The sequence below is a fragment of the Solanum tuberosum genome, unplaced genomic scaffold (genome assembly GCF_000226075.1).
Source record: "Solanum tuberosum cultivar DM 1-3 516 R44 unplaced genomic scaffold, SolTub_3.0 scf00226, whole genome shotgun sequence".
NCBI lineage: Eukaryota > Viridiplantae > Streptophyta > Magnoliopsida > Solanales > Solanaceae > Solanum > Solanum tuberosum.
Window position 1 is genome coordinate 887,369 of NW_006239155.1, and position 19,623 is coordinate 906,991.

General features: G+C 34.1%; 4 protein-coding genes across 5 annotated transcripts in view; all 4 read left to right on the top strand.

The window, feature by feature from the left end:
* The window catches only part of LOC107062459 (serine carboxypeptidase-like 17), a 22,625-nt gene extending 18,533 nt beyond the window's left edge, over window positions 1-4,092 (top strand). The window contains exons 2-14 of the mRNA XM_015313129.1: window positions 73-218; window positions 1,449-1,525; window positions 1,617-1,739; window positions 1,940-2,042; window positions 2,127-2,164; window positions 2,481-2,579; window positions 2,658-2,744; window positions 2,822-2,965; window positions 3,083-3,154; window positions 3,245-3,360; window positions 3,451-3,564; window positions 3,688-3,733; window positions 3,837-4,092. Of these exons, the coding sequence (XP_015168615.1) occupies window positions 73-218; window positions 1,449-1,525; window positions 1,617-1,739; window positions 1,940-2,042; window positions 2,127-2,164; window positions 2,481-2,579; window positions 2,658-2,744; window positions 2,822-2,965; window positions 3,083-3,154; window positions 3,245-3,360; window positions 3,451-3,564; window positions 3,688-3,733; window positions 3,837-3,920 (1,249 nt within the window). The 3' untranslated portion in view covers window positions 3,921-4,092. The remainder of the gene's footprint in view (window positions 1-72; window positions 219-1,448; window positions 1,526-1,616; window positions 1,740-1,939; window positions 2,043-2,126; window positions 2,165-2,480; window positions 2,580-2,657; window positions 2,745-2,821; window positions 2,966-3,082; window positions 3,155-3,244; window positions 3,361-3,450; window positions 3,565-3,687; window positions 3,734-3,836) is intronic.
* Window positions 4,093-5,614: 1,522 nt separating this feature from the next.
* Window positions 5,615-14,330, top strand: LOC102585299 (peptidyl-prolyl cis-trans isomerase FKBP62-like). 2 transcript variants are annotated; one of them, XM_006356787.2, is made up of 13 exons: window positions 5,615-6,012; window positions 6,222-6,308; window positions 7,385-7,642; window positions 7,809-7,889; window positions 8,000-8,080; window positions 9,842-10,036; window positions 11,084-11,173; window positions 11,528-11,703; window positions 12,654-12,776; window positions 12,879-13,025; window positions 13,247-13,374; window positions 13,451-13,571; window positions 13,867-14,330. In XM_006356787.2, exons 1-13 carry the CDS (start codon window positions 5,811-5,813, stop codon window positions 13,930-13,932), a joined length of 1,755 nt encoding a protein of 584 aa, XP_006356849.1. In that variant the 5' UTR covers window positions 5,615-5,810; the 3' UTR covers window positions 13,933-14,330. The 2 variants fall into 2 exon arrangements, with proteins under 2 accessions (XP_006356849.1, XP_015168614.1); XM_015313128.1 differs by lacking the exons at window positions 5,615-6,012; window positions 6,222-6,308; window positions 7,385-7,642 and having other exon boundaries at window positions 7,818-7,897.
* Window positions 14,331-16,888: 2,558 nt separating this feature from the next.
* Window positions 16,889-17,723, top strand: LOC107062452 (leucine-rich repeat extensin-like protein 3). The gene is made up of 3 exons (XM_015313106.1): window positions 16,889-17,133; window positions 17,179-17,533; window positions 17,622-17,723. Exons 1-3 carry the CDS (start codon window positions 16,889-16,891, stop codon window positions 17,721-17,723), a joined length of 702 nt encoding a protein of 233 aa, XP_015168592.1.
* A 388-nt stretch (window positions 17,724-18,111) lies between these two features.
* The window catches only part of LOC102585638 (serine carboxypeptidase-like 11), an 8,532-nt gene continuing 7,020 nt past the window's right edge, over window positions 18,112-19,623 (top strand). The window contains exons 1-2 of the mRNA XM_006356788.2: window positions 18,112-18,337; window positions 19,167-19,312. Coding sequence (XP_006356850.1) covers window positions 18,159-18,337; window positions 19,167-19,312 — 325 coding nt within the window. The 5' untranslated portion in view covers window positions 18,112-18,158. The remainder of the gene's footprint in view (window positions 18,338-19,166; window positions 19,313-19,623) is intronic.

Sequence of the window (19,623 nt, forward strand, 5' to 3'; positions counted from 1 at the left end):
GGTGAGGAATTATTAGAGTTATGTTTTTCAAGTGATTTACTTAAAACTCATATAATTGACTGGTATTTCCAGGTATGTAGGAGTTGGTGATTCAGAAGATGTGCAATTATTCTATTATTTTATAGAGTCGGAGTCTGATCCAGACTCCGACCCTCTTATGCTTTGGATCACTGGAGGACCTGGTTGCTCTGCTCTATCTGGCCTTATCTATGAGATTGGTATGTATGGGTAACCTAGTAATAATTTCAATTGAACATGTTAAGTTTCATTCATAGTGTACAAAAATGCAATTAACCTTTGATTTACACCTCTTCATCATGCTTCAAGTTGTTTGATAAGAAGGTACCACCAAAACTTAAAAGATAATTACTATACAGTAGTGGTTCAATGGACTCTTTTGCATGAGTTGAGTTGTTGGTCAGTTAACAACTCTTATATTTAGGAGATGCAAGTTTCGAAAATGAGGACGGTGAGATGGATGTGTCATGTGTAGGCATATAAAGAGAAATAAGATTAGGAATAGAAATATCTAGGACAAGGTGGGCGTGATCTCCATGGTGTATAAAGATGGATCTTGGGCCTAACTCAATCTCAAAAGCTAGCTCATGAGGCTGTCCAAGTCCATATAAGGAGACCAAATTTTCATCCCTTTTCTGATGTGGAAATTCTTAACATGGTAGACTAGATAAAGGAAGCAAGGCTGAGATGATTTAGACATGTGAAGAGGAGATGCACAAAAGCTCTAATGAGGAGTTGTGAGGGGTTGGAAATAGTGGTTATGATGAGAGGTAGAAGTAGGCCGAAGAAGTACTAAGGAGAGTTGATTAGACATGACATGTCTCATCTTCAACTTACTGACGACATGACCTGAGAGAGGAGGGTATAGAAGTCGTGAATTAGGTAGAAGGTTAGTATATAGTACGACATTGTCTCACTTTTTGCGGGATAAGCTTGGTGTTAATGTGGAGCTCCGTGCTTGTCGTATTACTAACTCTATTCTCGTAGTTAATTTCTTGTTCTTTGATTTTTGTTTCGCATTACCTTGTTAATGTTACTATTCTTTTTCTCTAAATGATCTCTATGCTGCTTTTCTTATTAGTTGTCATGTTCGCTTCACTGCATGTAATCTTTTTCATAATTGCTTTAATTTGCTACTCTTGAGCCAAAGGTCCATTAGAAACTATCTCTCTACCTTCACGAGATAGGGGTAAGGTCCGCATACATTCTACTATGTTTAGACCCCACTTGTGGAATTAAACTATAGGTATATTGTTGATCACGCTTCATCAAGCTAAATAAGAAAAATATTTTGGTTCAGATCATTGGCAACTTAGATTAAAATACCACAAATAACAAGTATAATTAGTTGATTTGAATCCTAAAAGTTTCTAGCATTTAACAAGCTATTAAGTTATACTTTCTAAACTTTTGGAACTATGAATATGAAGGACCAATAACATTTGAGGCAGTGGAATACAATGGGAGTTTGCCTACAATGTTACTGAATCCTTACTCATGGACAAAGGTGAGAGTATTTGATTCTCAAATTGTACTTTGTAATGTACATAAAGTTTGTGCACAATTCAAAAATGTTAAAAATATCATGGAAATTTTAGGTGGCAAGCATTATTTTCATAGACTTGCCGGTGGGCACTGGATTTTCCTACGCAAAAACTCCCGCAGCTCTACAATCATCTGATTTACAAGCAAGTGATCATGCATATCAGTTCCTTCGCAAGGTAATTACATTTATCGTTATTTGAGATTTCGCAGTCAGCATAGGAGGTCTAAGGCCTCTGTTACTATTGACAGACTTTTGTATATCTATTGCAACTAATTACCGATGTTGGATCAGTGTCAAGTGAGTATCACATTTCACTTAGTTTCTCCGCCTTTTAGGTGTCTGAACTTTTTGCTGAACTTCAAAATGTTTTTGCAGTGGTTTGTAGATCACCCAGCATTTCTAAAGAATCCATTATACATTGGTGGAGACTCGTACTCGGGGATGGTTGTTCCCATTATTAGTCAAATTATAGCCAGTAGTAAGACTATATTTGCATTAAGTTACTTTCCTGGATCATGCTTTGCTGGTTTAGTCCTATAACATTTTGCCCTTGATATTGCAGAGAATGAAATGGAAATCAAACCATTTATCAATCTCAAGGTTCGTCATTTTTTCTTATATAAATTATCTTTCCCCTTAGGGATAAATGGCAACTCGTAATGAAATTGCTATAACAAATGTTTATTCTGTAATGAACATCCTTTACCCTCCTATCCTATCCCGGCTAAAGATTGCATAGAAACATATTAGTTTTTGCTGAAGAGATCCTACATAGGGATGGCAATCATGCTAGGTGGGGCGGATAGAAATCTTAGTGGGTTTAAGCGGGTTTGCCCCGCCCCGCCCCATTGCCATCCCTATCCTACAGGTCAGTGTACGTAGAACAATATCACAATAAAAAGAACATTTTTTTCAGGGATATTTACTCGGAAATCCATCGACTTTTGAAGGTGAAAACAATTATGAGATTCCATATGCTCATGGAATGGGACTTATTTCTGATGAACTCTATGAGGTTGGGTTTTCTTCGGTATCATATCGGTACACTTTCATTAACTTTACTTACACTTATTGGCTTACTTTTCTGAAACAGTCTTTGAATACCAATTGTAAAGGAGAATACCTTAATATAAATCCAAGCAATTCACTGTGTTTGCAAGATGTTCAGACTTTTAAAGAGGTTGGATTCTATTTGAAGCAAAATCAAATATGATCTACTTGTTTTATTTGGTATTAAAATACTGATCTTATATGCAGCTTCTTAAAGGAATTAATAAGCCCCATATTTTGGAGCCCAAATGTAAGCGTTTTTCGCCAAGGCCACACCAATTGTTTGGCGAAAGAAGATCTCTTGATGAGAAGTTACATGAACCGAACAATCTTCCTGGACTAAAATGTCGCGTGAGTATTTGTCTTTCCATCTTCAATTATTATCTATACAATATTGCATTCTTTAGGCTATTGATTTTTGTATCTGCTATATTGATTACAAGAATTTACAATGTGCTATTACTTTAGAATAATTGGTACAAACATTCTTATCATTGGGCTGATGATGATCAAGTTAGAGACGCCCTCAACATCCGGAAGGTATGACACAAAACTAAATGAATTTTACTTATTTTCTTATTGTCAATGTGTAGAACTTAAACTCAGACTAACATATTCATTCGGTAAAAGGGGACTATCGGAAAATGGGAGAGATGTGCAACTTTGCAATTCCAAAAGATGGTCACAAATAGCATACCATATCATGAAAACCTCAGTAGCAAAGGTTACAGATCTCTTATATACAGGTTGAGTTGAGATATTAATTGTGTTTACAACAATATTGAAATAACTATGTGAAACTAACAAGTTCTCTAATGTTTTATTGAATTGAACAGTGGAGATCATGACAAGGTTGTTACCTTTCGATCAACTCAAGCATGGATAAAATCTCTTAACTACTCAATTGTCGATGATTGGCGAGCCTGGACTGTTGACAATCAAGTTGCCGGGTTAGTTCTTGATGAAAGACATACATTGTGGACACTTCAAAATTCTTGCACGTACATTAGTCATAAACTCTGTCACTGTATAGATGTTGAATCGTTTTTTTTCTTTCGTTGCCACGATTTCAGTTACACGAGAAGTTATTCAAATCAGATTACATTTGCCACAGTGAAGGCAAGAAACTAGTCTCTCAATCTATTTTTTTAAACTTTCTTTTCTTGATTAAATTTTTTTGTCAAATTGTTAAAATTGCTTTGTTAATTTTATTATTTAACAGGGAGCAGGGCATACTGCACCAGAATATAAGCCTCGTGAATGTCTGGCCATGCTCACAAGGTGGATGTCTTACCAGCCCTTGTAACAAATGTATCAGTATCACAATTTGTAATTATCAATGTCAACATTCCATTGTAATCACTCGTGAATTCATCCTAATTTGAGTTAAGTTTTATGCGTTGACGATGTAAAGAACATTTACACTATGTTTGGATCATTGTTATCCATTGTTTCATAATGTATTGTATTGTATTGTAGATACAATGTTTGGCTAGACTGTATTGTTTGTCGTTTAATAACATTTTTATTGTTTGGTTTGACTGTATCATATTGTATTGTAATTTATAAAATTTACTAAAATATCCTTAATTATTCTAGGGTAGGAGGTTTGACTAGAATTAAATAATATAAGGTAAAGGGTAAAATAGTACTATGAAATATTATGTAAAGATATAATTGGAAAAAGAAATTAAGTAACAATGGAAACACACCAAATTGGTTGTTCCATAAAATGGGGGTTTTCATTATTACGTAACAACGGAATTTAACAATACAATACAATACATTTTAAGTAACAATCAAAACAAACATTGTAGATATAATAACGATACAATACAATACAATGTGTAACAATGATCCAAACAAAGTGTTATAACAATCAGACACACTTTAAAACCAACCGTGAATTGTTGAAAACATCAATGTATAAAAAGTCTTTAACGCCATTTTAAGCTCCATATATATTACTCTTGAGTTCATTCATACCCTGTTGTTAGTAAATCATCTCATATTTAATCTTGTATGTAGTTAGGGGTGTGCACTATTTGGATTAAATCGAAAAATCAAATGAAACCGAATTCTAATTTGGATTGGTTTTGGATTAATAATTTACTTTGTTTGGTTTGGTTTCGGATTTAGAAAATTAAAAACCAAAAAAACCAAACTATAGACTGTCTTTCATTATGATTTAGTTTATATTTTATGTTTGGACGTCTATAATTGATATACTTTTAAGTATTGTGTTTTACGTTTTACTTGTGATTTATATTAGAAAGTATATGCAAGAGATGCAATATTATTACTTCTCCTTTTATATATATCAAATTGCAAATATAACTTTGATTATGTTTTTAATTATTGACATAACCGAATAACCAAATCGAAAAGAGAAAAATCAAACCGAACCAATTTTATTTGGTTTGGTTTGGGTTACACTTCTTCAAAATCAAAAAATGAAAAATTCAAACCAAATAGTACAAAACCAAACCGAAAAACCGAATGCACACTCCTATAATAATGTACTTAGTTAATAAATTTTTAGCGTGAAATGAGTAAATTTCACGTTTTCAGATTCTTAAATAAATAAAAAGTTTGAATTCGCCTCTCAACTTTTTAACTATAATTTAATATTTTCTTTTTATAGAAACTCCGTTAGAGGTTGAGGGCAAAATGAAATTTTGTCATAACGATAAAAAGACAACCGATAATCAAGTCAAACTAAAAAAGTGAGAGCCAATAGAGGGGCGATTCAATACAATTCATGGCCAGTAAACGATTTTTTCAGTACTAAACTTTAAACCAAATCACAAACCAAGTTTTTTCTTCCGTTCGACTCGATTTATCATTTCCAAAATTTTCACTAAAAGGTTCAAAATAATTAAAAAAAGTAAACGTACGAAGGAACATAGTTCTATTGAAAGCCACAAACTTTTCACTTGTAAGGAAGTGTGTTGGGCTGATCCAATCTTTTAGTCTATACAAAGCCCAGCCCACTTCAAAAGACTTCGTAGTTACTGGAAGCTACTGTCACTGCACGCGAACACTCCGCTCTACTTGCTCCTCCGTTGGTTTTCATCGGCGTACGATCTCCGATCTCCGACCTCCGACCTCCGACCTCCGACCACCGTATAAATCGCTTCATAGAACTCCGGTTAAGATATAAATTCTTAGTAAACAGTAATTAGAAGTAACAAAAATGGTGGAATTCTCCATGGCCAATGCCCAAGCATTTATAGATGAAGATGATGAACTGGATGAAGAGCCAGGTGAAGAGATAGAATCAGCACCACCGCTCAATGTTGGTGAAGAAAGGGAAATTAACTCAAATGGACTCAAGAAGAAGCTTCTTAAGCATGGTCAGGGTTGGGAGACCCCTGAATTTGGTGATGAAGTCACCGGTAATTCTGAAATTTAATCGATGCAACAGTTTCAAGATAAATTGATTAGTTTATTTAATCAAAATTAACTTTTCTATCAATACATATCAGCAATTTAATATTTGGGTGAAATTCTATGTTATTGAATTCCATATCCACTCGAATACCATGAAGGAATATTTGTTTTTGTTTTTAATTGAAATGTTTCTACTTTATTTATTGACTTGCAGTTCATTATGTTGGTATCCTACATGATGGAACCAAATCTGTTTCCACCAGGGACAAAGTTGAACCTTTTACATTCAAGCTTGGCCAAGGTGAGTTCTTGGTTATGTTTACTTGAAAAATGAATTTGTTACGAGGTTAAGGACACGCGGATTGATTCGACTTATAAGATTTAGATTAAGTAAGCAAAAACATTATTGAATAAATGTATAAAGAATAATAATTTGAATAAATTAGCAAATGGAACAGTGAAGTCAAAATATCATTGCTCCAATCCTGATTCCGGTGACAGTGTTGGTTCCGGAATAAAAGGTCTTTATATGTATGATCTTATGAATATTGCCTTAGTTGGTAATGTAATAAGAGAGAGCTCTGAATGCAAGAATATCAATGTAGTGCTTTGTATTGTTGAAAATCCAACCTTTTACAAATGAATAACTCAGCTATTTATAGACAACAAATAGAAATGTAGAATACATCAACATATGAAATCGCTCTGCTTGGACCCTATAGTACGTCGTCCAATAGAAAAGCTCCACCTGGGTATATCATTATGTGCACAACTGTAAATCTGTTGTGATTCGCAGGATCCTGTACGGAATTAGTTGATGTGTCTGTCCTTTCTTTCTCCTCTCATGACTTCGGGCCATAAGTCCTTTATTTCTTCTAACGTGCGTCGGGCCACAAGTCTTTTATTTCTTCTAACATGCCTTCGGGCCACGGGTCTCTTCCTTCATCGCCAACAACTCCAATGGTTTTGGTACAAGTGACCGATATCGATAACAACCCCGATTACTCTTGCTTGTGATTCTTCGAAGATCGCTTGCCTCTGGAGTCTTTACTCAGCTCTGTTTTTATCATTATCCTAATATCTTACGTCTTCATCTTATGCGACCACGTGTTCACAGTAATTTACCCCATACAACTTCCCCTTCGGTCTAGTTACCTTATTACTCCTATATTGGTGTGCAGTTGATAATTAATAATAATGTTTAAAGTTGCGAAAAATGTTTATTTTGCTATAATTGGCCATTTCTCTTACCATTTTTCCTTATAATTTGCTTAAGAGATTGTAGGAAAAAGTAGTTTCTTTTGTTGATACTGGGTTTGTGCATCCATTATTTGGTTTCTATTTATTAAGCTTAATAAGTTTGCTTTTGTTGGTTAGAGAAAGTTGCTGCTGGCTTAGACCGTGGCATTGTCACGATGAGGAAAGGTGAAGGAGCATTGTTCACTTTGCCTTCGGAAACTGCTTTTGGATCGTCAGACTCGGATGCAGTTTCATCGAATAGTGTCGTTCAGTTTGAAGTCGAACTCGTATCATGGATCACAGTGGTGGATGTCTGCAAGGACGGTGGTATTATCAAGAAAATTTTGGAGAAGGGGGAGATGATAGGACCTCCTGGTGACTTGGATGAAGTTCTAGGTACTTGATTATGTTCTGTGTTTAGTTTGTACCCAAAAAGAATTAACTATCAGGAAACCAAAAGAAAAAGAAATATTGCTAGTGCCAGTATCTGCATTTTATGTGGTCTTACTCGTGATATTGCATTTATCAGTTGTTTATAGATAAGATGTCCTTGATTTTGCAGTGAGGTATGTGGTGAGGCTGCTTGACGGCAACACTGTTGCAAAATCATCTGAACATGGAGTGGAGTTTTATGTCAAAGATGGTACCTTGGTATCTTTGTTTTTGTGCTTGAGAATCGACAAATTTGTGCTATCAAGTATCAACTGATAATATATTCCGTATATTTGACTAACCAACTCTGTTTTCATTTAGGCCATTTTTGTCAAGCATTACCAAAAGCGATCAAAACGATGAGAAAAGGGGAGAAAGTGAATTTACTTATTCAACCTCAGTGTACGTCTTCCCAACTCATTCTTTGCTAGCATTATTTGGGTTGATAGCTGGGGTTCCTTTTTGGGGCAGGGAGTGGGTATCAGGAGTATAATTTATAGATAATATAAAGTAGTCTAGATAAAGAAAGTAGATTTTTTGTGAATAGTGGACCTGGCAACTGTCGCCTACTGTGCTGTTCAGATGGAAAGATAGCTCTGTTTGTATAGTTTTATCATAATGTTAGTCCTTGAATGCCTTGTCATAAAAATAAAAAAAATGTTAGTCCTTGAATGGCATGTAAAAATTATCACGATATCTGTGTAAGGGAGATGAATTGGGAGTTATTGCCACTTATTGCTATTTTTCACAACAATATGTTGTACAAAAACGAATTAAGTGTATCAAATGAGAGGAATTCCTTATTTCCCTAATGATATATGACATGTGTTCCTACAGGAGAAAATGGTAGTAGATAGTTGTACATTCTGATTCATTTCGAATTTTGCGGAATGCAACTAGAATCTGGGATTTGGTCAAATTTTACCTCTATTAGGTAAGAGCTGGCTGTGAGATCTTAGAAGTGGAGTGCAACTAGAAACTAGGATCTGGTCATATTTTACCTCTATTAGGCTTTCGGTTTTGTTTTTGTCTAATCGCTAATTTTGTTGTTTTAAGGTTAAAGGTGATTTTCTAGTACAGTACTGTCTAGTCACCTTGTTGGTAATGAGCAAGAAAGATACTTCCTTCTTTCCATTTTAATGGAGTCGCCTTAATTATTAGGTTTGGAAGTGTTCTATGTAATGTATTCAAAGGTGCTGACTTTTGCCATCAATATTTCTTATCATAAATCTGTCAGATGGTCAGAGTTTCAGATAGTACAGTATGAAATAATTCTGGGAATTTTAGACATTTAATTCATGAGAAAAATTAGTTCACATTCACAAATTTAATGTTTTAGTCCTATATGACATACCTTTTGTTAGTTCAAACATTCATAATGTGTGTGCTCACTTTGACAAAAGGTCTGCTGACCACATTACATGGGTGGAGTAGACATGAATAAAGATTTTATACCAGACATGCTCTTCAACTAAAGTAGAAGCACATTAAACTACACTGTGGCTCTGTTCAATATCTATTCTTACTAGATGTTGTCATCCTAACTCTTGAGGCATATTATCTTCTACTGACTTATGTAGCTTAAAGTTTGCACAACGTTATGTGTGACCATCTTATAGAGAAAACATACTTTTATGTCTTTAACAAGCCCCTCTCGCGTGCGGGCATGATATTCGTTTTTATGGGCCAAACATGTGGAAATTCTTTTCTATAATGGGTATAGAGAGACTTGAATGGTCTTTTCTGCTCTGATATCATGTTGAAGTTTGTGACAATTTCATCTAAAAACTTAAACTTTTATTTGTTTAATTAAGCCTTCAACAATTAAAATATACGTATTATGTATGTATGTATCTTGTCCCATGTCACAAAGACTTATGCTGGTACAGAGGAACTGGAAAACCAATATAAACATAGTTTGCTTCCTCAAGATATGGAATTTTCATGTTGTTCCTCTGTAAGTGCCATGTTAAATGCAAGAAAACTGCGAGGGAAATTACGCTGAAGAACTCATGCAATCATTTTAAGTTGGTGTGCATCTTCCTCACTTTTATGATAGCAAGATATGCTTCGGGAATGATCGCCCATCCTTCCTTATCAGCCTGAAAAATTCCAACAGTTCTTTTCACTCTTAAAATTTTCTTTACCCCATCATCTTTGCAGATGCCTCTGTTGACAGGGATAAGGACTCTGAAAGTGGCGTCCCTTCAATTCCTCCAAGTTCTATTCTGAGTATTGATCTTGAACTAGTTTCTTTCAAGCCGGTAATAAATGTGACTGGTGATTTGGGAGTTTTAAAGAAGATTCTAAAAGAGGGAGAAGGCACTCTTACTGCAGATGAAGGAGCTGCTGTGACAAGTAAGTATTTAGAATTATGTGCATGTTACCTTCTTGCCCTTGAGGAAATTAAATACAGATAGTTGATATTATGTTACTTAACCATTTTTTTTTTTGCGGGATGGAGTGTGAATAACAATGCATGTATTAGGCATATAAGAGAACCTAAATTAACAAAAATACCCTTAAGTTCAAACAAGCTGTATTACTTTAGTGAATACAACTAAATGCCTTATATTAATAAAAAATATGATAGTATCATATTAGTAAGAAATCTAAATAATTTTGGTTTATTGTTTTTAAAACTATAACTTATGCATGTATACTAATTGGTAAAGGTAATCCTTGACTTTGGTATCATAATCCCTGCCTAACAATCAAAGTATTATTGTTCATCGGCTTGCAAGCCAATAATTATAATCTCTCCATAACTCGTCCGTGAACTAGACGTCGCTTTAATGTAATACAGAGACTGTACACAAATATGTTGTGGGGAAACCTCATATTGATGTTAAAAATAGAAAGCTCTCCTACTAAATTAATAATTAGTTAAACTTCTATAAAAGTTAGAAAAAACACTGAAAAATTGATGGTTGCTACAGCCTGGCCTAAAAAATAAATAAAGTGAAGACAATATTCTAAAAATTGGTTAAAGTTTGGAGGCCAAATCCTAGTTAACTGGTAATTAAGTAAAGGCAGCAAGCCAGCAACAGTTCCCTAAATAGCGACAAAGACAAAATAGCTTAACCTAGTTGAAATGAAGGTGGATTAATGTATCATGAAGAAGACTAAATAGATTATAGATGGATGTTAGCGGTACTCTAATACTACTCTTTTCACTTTTCATCAAACGTCATATTGCGTCCTTCAACACCCTAGGAAAGGGGACGGCAAATATGGAAATGTTACCTTACTCTTGCTCAGTGAAAGGCACACATGTGTGCTCTATTTTGGGAAGCATAACTGCAGAATTAGCTTAAGGCTGGGTCCAGTTTGAGAATTGGTAATAAAATTCAGCTTGAGTATGGGGAATTTACTAACTACTTGATTTTTGTTTCAAATCTCCAGTTAGGTATACAGCTAAGCTTGTGGACGGCACTTTGCTTGAGAAAAGAGGCTTTGATGGAGAGGACGCACTGAAGTTTATAACTGATGAAGGTCGGTACATTAGAACAAATTTAAAGTTTACTTATGGCTGATAATTAAGCATCTGATATATTTATTCCCATTATCCTCCCTGAAATCACAAGGTAATAAGATTTGTTATGTTAAATTGAGGTTTTTGTGGTACGTCCTTGATCTTTTGTCTTAAATTAAAAGTTATATCAGGTGCATTTCTTGCATGGGTTTCTTCTGAAAGCTCAAACTCTTTAGATTTTGTGTAATGTGAATTAACTATATGAAATAAACCCTGCATATATGCCAAGTCTTCAGTGATGCTTCTGTACTTCTTGAACTTTATGCCTACGAACCTTGCCTTGCTATGATTATGTTGTACTGTTTTGCATGCAGAACAAGTCGTTGCTGGACTGGACCAAGCTGTTACTACAATGAAGAAGGGCGAACATGCAATAGTGACAGTTAAACCTGACTATGGGTTTGGAAATACTGAAGTGAAGCGGGATCTTGCTATGGTTCCTCCATGCTCAACCATAATTTTTGAAGTTGAGATGTTGGAGTTCACAAAGGTAATTTCTGATGGAAGTATGTAATCTGCTAAGACATATTTGGTTTAGCCGCTTAGTACATATGGTTCAGCGAATGTAGGGTTAGAACTCATATACGATGTGTAAATGACCCAAACAAGTGGCCCAAAGTTCTGATTGGCAAACGTAGTTAATTTTCTAGGATTGAACATATGAAGAAACCTGAACACTACCCAATAGGTTAATGGATGTAATTGCTTAAACTGATTGATTAAGTTTGTAAATATATTGCTGTGTTTTTTTTTCTTGTGAGAATTTACTGGCACATACTATGAAACTAAATCGACACTAACGATACTTCTCCGGAACATCTATAAAGTCTCCTCTCTTCATAGCGAAGTCCTCTCTTGTTTGTTATATGTTGTGTAAATCAGGTTTGATTTGATGCTTATGTTTTTCTGTATTAAAGATTTTCTAGTTTGGAATTATGTTATTAGATGTATTGTCCATGCTTTATCTTCAAGTTACAGTAATTTTATTTCACCAAACCAAAAAAGAAAGTTCCAGTAATTTGATTCACATAATAACCGATGTTTGGATTTTCAAGTCTCAACCCCCTATCGACTAATCCTGTCCTATTAACTACTCTAGTTTGAATTTCAGGTCAAATTTAACAAGTTATTTTAATTTGTAGCCTTTCGTAACTAAAACTCTGAATATGGTAATCTTCACTCTAGTGTTTGGTAATTTGGATCATCAAGTGAAAGTAGGACACATTAATTGGGATAGATGGGGTGCTAAACTGCTTAGTGTAGTGAAATTAGGACAGCTTAGTTGGGTTGGACGGAGTGCTTATTTTCGTGAAGTTGATAATCTCTTAATGGGAAAAATTTTGATGCTGCACAAGACCATTTTACTAAATTTCTCTCGTATTTATTTTGGGTTGATACATACAAATTTCTCAAAATTCTAACTCTCCTATTGGGAACTAGGAAAAAGATCCTAGGGAAATGAATAAGCATGAGAGAATCCAAATGGCCCAGAGGAAGAAAGAAGAAGGCAACTTGCTCTTCAAAAACGGAAAGTATCAAAGAGCAATGAAGAAATATGAGAAGGTATCTCAGTGAATTGGTCATCAATGTTAAGAATGTGCAACTTTTGTTAGATACTCCATAATTTTTATGCTTTTTCTTGTTTGGATTTTTTTTTCCGTTCAGGCTACTGATTGTATTAATGAAGATGAACATTTTGAGGATGATGATCAAAAGATAGTTAAATCATTGAGAGTGTCATGCTGGTTGAATGGTGCTGCAGCATGTCTCAAACGGAATTATTTCCAGGAAGCAATCAAGCAATGTTCCAAGGTATAGTACATACATAACAAGATAATCAATTGAACAATACTATTTTCATGTAATTTGGATGGATAGGCATGCTTTATTGTGACAAAAACAGAGTCATATCAGTGCATACTGTATCAGCTGATTAAAGGCATTCTTCCTTTTCTTGTGAATGAATTGACAATCTGTCTTTTCAAAACCAAGCACGGCCTGATTTCATCCTTATCCTTTCCCATCGGTCATAGGTCTTAGAAGTTGAGTCCTGCAATGTGAAAGCATTATATAGGAGAGCACAAGCATTTATGGAAACAGCTGATCTGCACTTGGCGGAACTGGATATCAAGAAGGCACTAGAAATAGATCCACAAAACAGGTAATGCAACTCATGACTTTAATATTGGTGGAGAATTCTTTTGACCGTTATGACTCAAGGAGTTTCTGCGGATCAGGGAGGTGAAACTGATACAGAAGAACCTAAAACAACTCCAAGCAGAGAGCAACAAGAGAGACGCAAAGCTCTATACAACAATGTTTGCACGCTTGTCAAATGAGAACTCTTCGGCAGCAAAGGTTTGTTTCATGATTTCTAACTATTCGTAGTTTGAGAACGAAAAGGTGGGAGAGGAGGATATCTTTTTTAAAGATTTAAGTTATATGCAAGAAACTGAAGAAGTGTAGAAGTTTTAAGAATGCTTAATGATTTGTTCTCTACTCATATGATTTTGTCTCATTTCTTCTCAAATAAAATATCTTAATCCTCTGATCTGGCTTAAGAGAAGTTGTATTACATTGAGGAAATTAGATTCTAGAATCAATCGAGAAAATATACATGGTATTATATCCCAACTTTCTTCCAATTTTGCAGAGATTAAAAGTTGAAGAAACGGAGAACAAGAATGAAGAAAATGTTGGTGAAATCAACATGTGCTGACATTTGATTGGAAGTTGAATCTAGATGAAGAATTGTACTTGTATACATATTTTCTAAAGCTAACAGAGTCTTGAGCCAGGAGTCAATAGGAAACAACCTCTTTACCCCACTTATCCCGCAAAGGTAGGGGTAAGGTCTGCGTACACCCCACTCTTTCTAGACCCCACTTGTTTCGGGAATATATTGGGTATGTTGTTGTTAACACCGAGCATGTATAGACAAGGTAATAGAGAAAGGCATTACATCGCAGAAACCACACTTGTACCTCTGGAAATACGTGGTTTCAGTTCTATTTTAAACGTAAAAAATTGGCACCTTCTGGTTGTATATTTCATTTGGATGTTAGTTTGAACTTTATTTTTCAGTTGTCCCTATCAAATATGAGATATCCCCCTGCATTTCTGCTGGCTTTGCTTATTGTGTTCCATCTACTAATACTGAGATGATTTTAGTTGCAAGAAAAAATATACTAACTCATTGAAATTTGGACAAAATTACACTAAAGTCTCATATCATTATAACTCAAAATCTTACAACACTTTTATTTTACCACGAAGGTTGGTAACAAGCCAAAAACAGTTCTCACTTGAGGCAATGCCAACAAACATAAATTTACAACTCTACAACTGAATAGTAAGTATAGTAAACTCTACTACAGAAGCAGTCACAAGTAAAGTTAGTGAGTCGTGTAATAGGTGATCATGTGGCATTCTGAGAGGCACTTGAGTCAGCCATTGACGCGTCTTTGGCTCCATCCAATTTTTTTGGCTTAAATTTTTCTTTTGTGCTATCAAAAAATGAGATTCTTACACAAAATTTGAATTTGATGCTCACTGCAGAGCATAGATCTTGTTGCATCTTTCATGAATAATATATTCGTGTCTGATATAATTCTCAAAGCTTTTTATTGCCAAAAGGAGTAGGTAGCGGGATAGATTTAAATACCCTGATATTATTTTATTTTCAAATTTTCACCAACCATCTTTGAATGAGACAACATTCTGGTGGACACCATGTGCAGCTATTTTATATCATTCCAGAAATAGCCATCGTTCTGTATTATTTTTTTTTATATCACAACCGAATTTGGTGTAATTGTTAATTTTGTTTTCGAACTACAGATATTTTTAAAGACACTCTTTTACTTAATTAATTGAACTTAAATTCACTCTCGATCTGTCACATAACATAACAAGTGATCTTAAACTCTTGTAATTGCATGAGACTCTATAAAATGCTGAAAGATGTGTTGAAAATACCCTTGAACTTGACGAGAATTTAAGCGTGTATTTCTTACGTTCCCACAAGATGCTTTAGATGGTAGAGGTTCAACCAACAATAGTTGTGTGACCCTCCATTAATTAATTAACATTTGGATAATGGGTCCACTTCTTTGCCTTTTTACCATCTCTCTCTTACTCACCTCTCTCTTTTTTTTCTTTTTTTTTTTACTCCTAATAAATATCTAATTCTCAAAACATAATTAAATAATTAATACATTTGATTAAAAAAATATCGATAAATACACTTTCTGTTAAAATAACTTTAATACTTATAAAATTGTTAACATTAAAAATAAACTTATTTTTAAGTATATTTAATAGAATCAAATTAACTCAAAATACAAACTAATTTACTTTAGCATATAAATTGATTTGATAAGATTTTTTTAATTTTATTTTTTATCTTATTTTGAAATTACACATACTTTTTCTTTCACCATAACCATATTTAAATATAAGAATGACAACGAGACAGAACAAGATAGGGAGTGGCGGACTCATAAACGTTTTTAAAAAATTTATACATGTGATAAATACAAACTAATTTACTTTAGCATATAAATTGATTTGATAAGATTTTTTTAATTTTNNNAAATATATATTATAACTGAATGTACGTAAAGACACGAAAAAATGAATTCTAATAATATTAAGGTTGAATGATATTATTATTATAATAATAATAATAATAATAATAATATAATAATATCATTCAACCTTAATATTATTAGAATTCATTTTTTGTGTCTTTACGTACATTCAGTTATTATATATTTCCAACGTTTTTCTATTAAGTATTTTAAAAAATTATAACTTAAATTAAGAAAATAATGGATACTCTCTGTTAAGAGAATGACTATAAATATATGAACTAAAACAGAATTAAAATAACAATGACTATAAATATATGAACTAAAACAAAATTAAAAAAATATATGGAAAACTAAATTTGAATTAATTTGTTTTTTTAGGTGCTAGTAATTGAGAAAACACTAAATATTTTTGAGTTAATTTGATATTATTAAAAATATTGAATGATATGAGTATTTTAAATACTCAGTCTTAAAAACATTTTTAGTTATTGTGATAAATAAAAATGTTTATTAATTCTTTTATTCAACATATCCACATCTTAAGAAAATGAAGTTAAAGAAATATTTGGTAGGAGTAAGAAAATAAAAAAATGAATGAAAAGAAGGGTAAGTAGGAGAGAGATGATAAAAAGATAAAAAGAAAAAAATAGACACATTATCCGAATGTCAATTAATCAAGGGAAAAAGGGCAAATATACCCCCGAACTTTTAAAAATGGTATGTATATACCCTTCGTTATACTTTGAGACTGTATATACCCTTGCCGTCCAATAATCGGTGCACATTTGCCCCTCCCACTAACGGCACACTCTTTCTGTACACGTGGCGCAATCTTAAGCCATTATCCAGTTGATCAATTTTTTTTAACCCAATTCCTAAGAACCCGCCCATGACCCAATAAGCCCACTCAATTTAAATCTAAAGAAAAGACCCAAAATTAGCACCCCATAGCTGAAATTCGGACATGCCCAAGAGAGAAGATTAGCACGCCGGAATTCGGACATGGGTGTCCTGTCACACTTTTCAGATAAATCCCCACAGCTATCATATTCTGGTGCAACATAACACACAGTTCCTCTCATGCTTGGAGTGCTTCTGATGCCACCACTTTTAGGTGATTTGGTGAATTTGGAGCAATTGAATGTGGCACATTATATGCTTTCTAGAACAATTCCGAAAAGTATTTGTCAGCTTCCTAAGCTTCAGAATTTTATGTATCCTTATAATTTCTTCATTGGTGAATCGCTGGTGTATTTGGGATTGCCGGAGTTTCATGATGAACGAAATTGTTTGCCCAAAATACCGGTGCAACTGTCTCCGGGACAGTATTAGGCGTTTTTGTCTAAAAAAATTCATTGTAGTGCTTTTAGGTGTCATAAATTTGTTCCTGTTTTGCCATCTCCACCACCACTTTCACTGCCGTTGCCTGCCCCTCCTCCGCCTGTTGTAGTGCCTATTTTTCCTCCTCCGCCACCACTTTATACTCTTCCTTCACCTTCACCACCACCACCTCCTCCACCTCCAGTTTATTCACCATCGCCACCACCACCCTCTCCATCACCTCCACCACCAACTCCATCTCCTCCTCCACCGCCACCACCACCACCACCATTTCCACCTCCTCCACCACTTGTTTATTCACCACCACCATCACCTCCACCACATGTTTATTCACCACCATCACCCCCACCATCTCCACCTCCTCCATCACCATTGCCTTATTGTGTACGCTCACCTCCACCTCACTTGCAAGCCTCCTCTTCTCCTCCTTCACATTTTTTCTGTCATCTAATGAAACCCACCAATCTAATAGCTTCCTATGCTTTTCTTTTCTATTTTTCCTGCTGGTCCTGAACTCGACGAAGCCCCAATTCACTTCGTCTTCGGCCTCTCCTTCTTGATCTCACCAATCTAATGGCTTCCTAGGATTTGGGTCTATTCTTTAAATTTTAGAGAGTATATTTTACCCATAAATTTGATGGGTTTATGGGTTATGGGTAGGTTTTAGGATTTGGGTTAAAAGAATTGGTCAATTGGGTAGTGGCTTAAGATTGTGCCACGTGTACGGAAAGAGTGTGCCGTTAGTGGGAGGGGCAAATGTGCACCGATTATTGGACGGCAAGGGTATATACAGTCTCAAAGTATAACGAAGGACATACCATTTTTAAAAGTTCGGGGGTATATTTGTCCTTTTTCCCATTAATCAATGGAGGGTCATATAACTATTGCTCATTATAAAAAATTTCTAAGTAGAGGGATGTTTTTGTCTTTTCAAAAACATTTCATGAAAAATGTGTTTGCTGCCATAACAGTATAAGATGCCCCTCCATTATTTTAAATTCATTCAAAAATGAATGCATCAATGGCGAAATCGAAATATTCCCTAATTAGCTCCAATGCGTTTCTTCATCTTCTTGCTCTACTATTAGTGATACAAATAAGCCTCCTGCAACTGCAAGTACAAGCTGCTGCAACTGTTAAATTTCTTCCTGGATTTGACGGTCCTCTTCCTTTTCATCTCGAAACTGGGTTAGTTTATTTTCTTTCTTTTACTAATTGTATAGCTTAGAGCAAGTTTCATGGTTGGGTCAAATTTGGGCGGATCAAAACTCAATCCAGTTTTAATTTGCTTGTGTCAAAACGGGTAACAACTCTACTATAGAGTGTAGAGATTGAATCCCAACTTTAGCTCTCACATTACCAGCAAAGACGATAGATCTAACAATTTCTTCCACAGTTTACTGATTGCAAAAAAATGGCATCTAGCTCCGCAAATCCAGAGAAACAGTTAATTATGATTCACCACGTGAAGTGTGTGGTCTTTCTGTACAATTAGATATAGATATTTTATGTATATATTTTTTTAAATTAATATAATATTATCAACACTCATCTTATCGATTAGATATAAATATTTTATGTATATATTTTTTAAAATTGATATAATATTATGGACCCTCATCTTATGTAAGGCTAAATAATGCACTTTCACTATTATATTTATTACTCTGGCTATGGTGAATATATTCAATTATAAAAAATATAGGAGTATTAATTTGCAATAATATCTAAAACAGTGCAAGTAATCTAGATTGTCCGTATAAATAATATTTATATCTTTAGGCTATTTTTAGTTGTTGTACTAGCTAGCTACCTGTCGTTTAAGATTTCAAATCTCATAATTGTTAGTATTATTTTTACAAGTTATAAAAATATCAAATATATTTAAAATTACAGATCTTAAAAATCTTCTATTTTCTTAAATTTTGTGCCGAATTAAATTAAAATGTCTTACTAATTAAATTTTTTAAAAATGTTAAAGTTGAAATAATTAGAACTAAATATTTACATGATTCAGGTATGTAGGTGTGGGTAAAGAAGAGAAACATCAGCTATTTTATTATTTTATTAAATCAGAATCAGACCCTGGAAATGATCCTCTTATATTGTGGCTCACTGGAGGACCTGGTTGCTCTTCTTTCAATGGAGTTGTCTATGAAATTGGTAAGTATAGTTCCATCTTCTAAATGTGAATTTAAATTTTACGGGTTTAGGGTGTGTTTGGTATGAAGGAAAATGTTTTTCATGGAAAATGTTTTCCTAGAAAACAAGTTGATTTTTGACTTATTTTCTCATGTTTTGTTGGTGAGTAGAAAATATTTTCTGAAAAAGATTTTTAGTGTTTGATTTATGAATGAAAAAATATTTTTGAGAAATATCTTTTATTTTTACTAGAGTAGAAAATAATTTTTGAAATTGAATTATTTTTTAAAAAACAAACTTAAATTATTTTTGGGGCGTGGGGGGGGGGTGTG

Excerpts from the sequence above, each read along its gene's own strand:
- LOC107062452 (XM_015313106.1), top strand. The coding sequence starts at position 16,889 with ATGCTTGGAGTGCTTCTGATGCCACCACTTTTAGGTGATTTGGTGAAT. Across the intron at positions 17,134-17,178 it reads GTGCAACTGTCTCCGGGACA|GTGTCATAAATTTGTTCCTG; the intron begins GTATTAGGCGTT and ends TAGTGCTTTTAG. Across the intron at positions 17,534-17,621 it reads CATCACCATTGCCTTATTGT|CTTCCTATGCTTTTCTTTTC; the intron begins GTACGCTCACCT and ends CCAATCTAATAG.
- LOC102585299 (XM_006356787.2), top strand. The coding sequence starts at position 5,811 with ATGGTGGAATTCTCCATGGCCAATGCCCAAGCATTTATAGATGAAGAT. Across the intron at positions 8,081-9,841 it reads TTTACTTATTCAACCTCAGT|ATGCCTCTGTTGACAGGGAT; the intron begins GTACGTCTTCCC and ends TCATCTTTGCAG. Across the intron at positions 10,037-11,083 it reads TGAAGGAGCTGCTGTGACAA|TTAGGTATACAGCTAAGCTT; the intron begins GTAAGTATTTAG and ends TCAAATCTCCAG.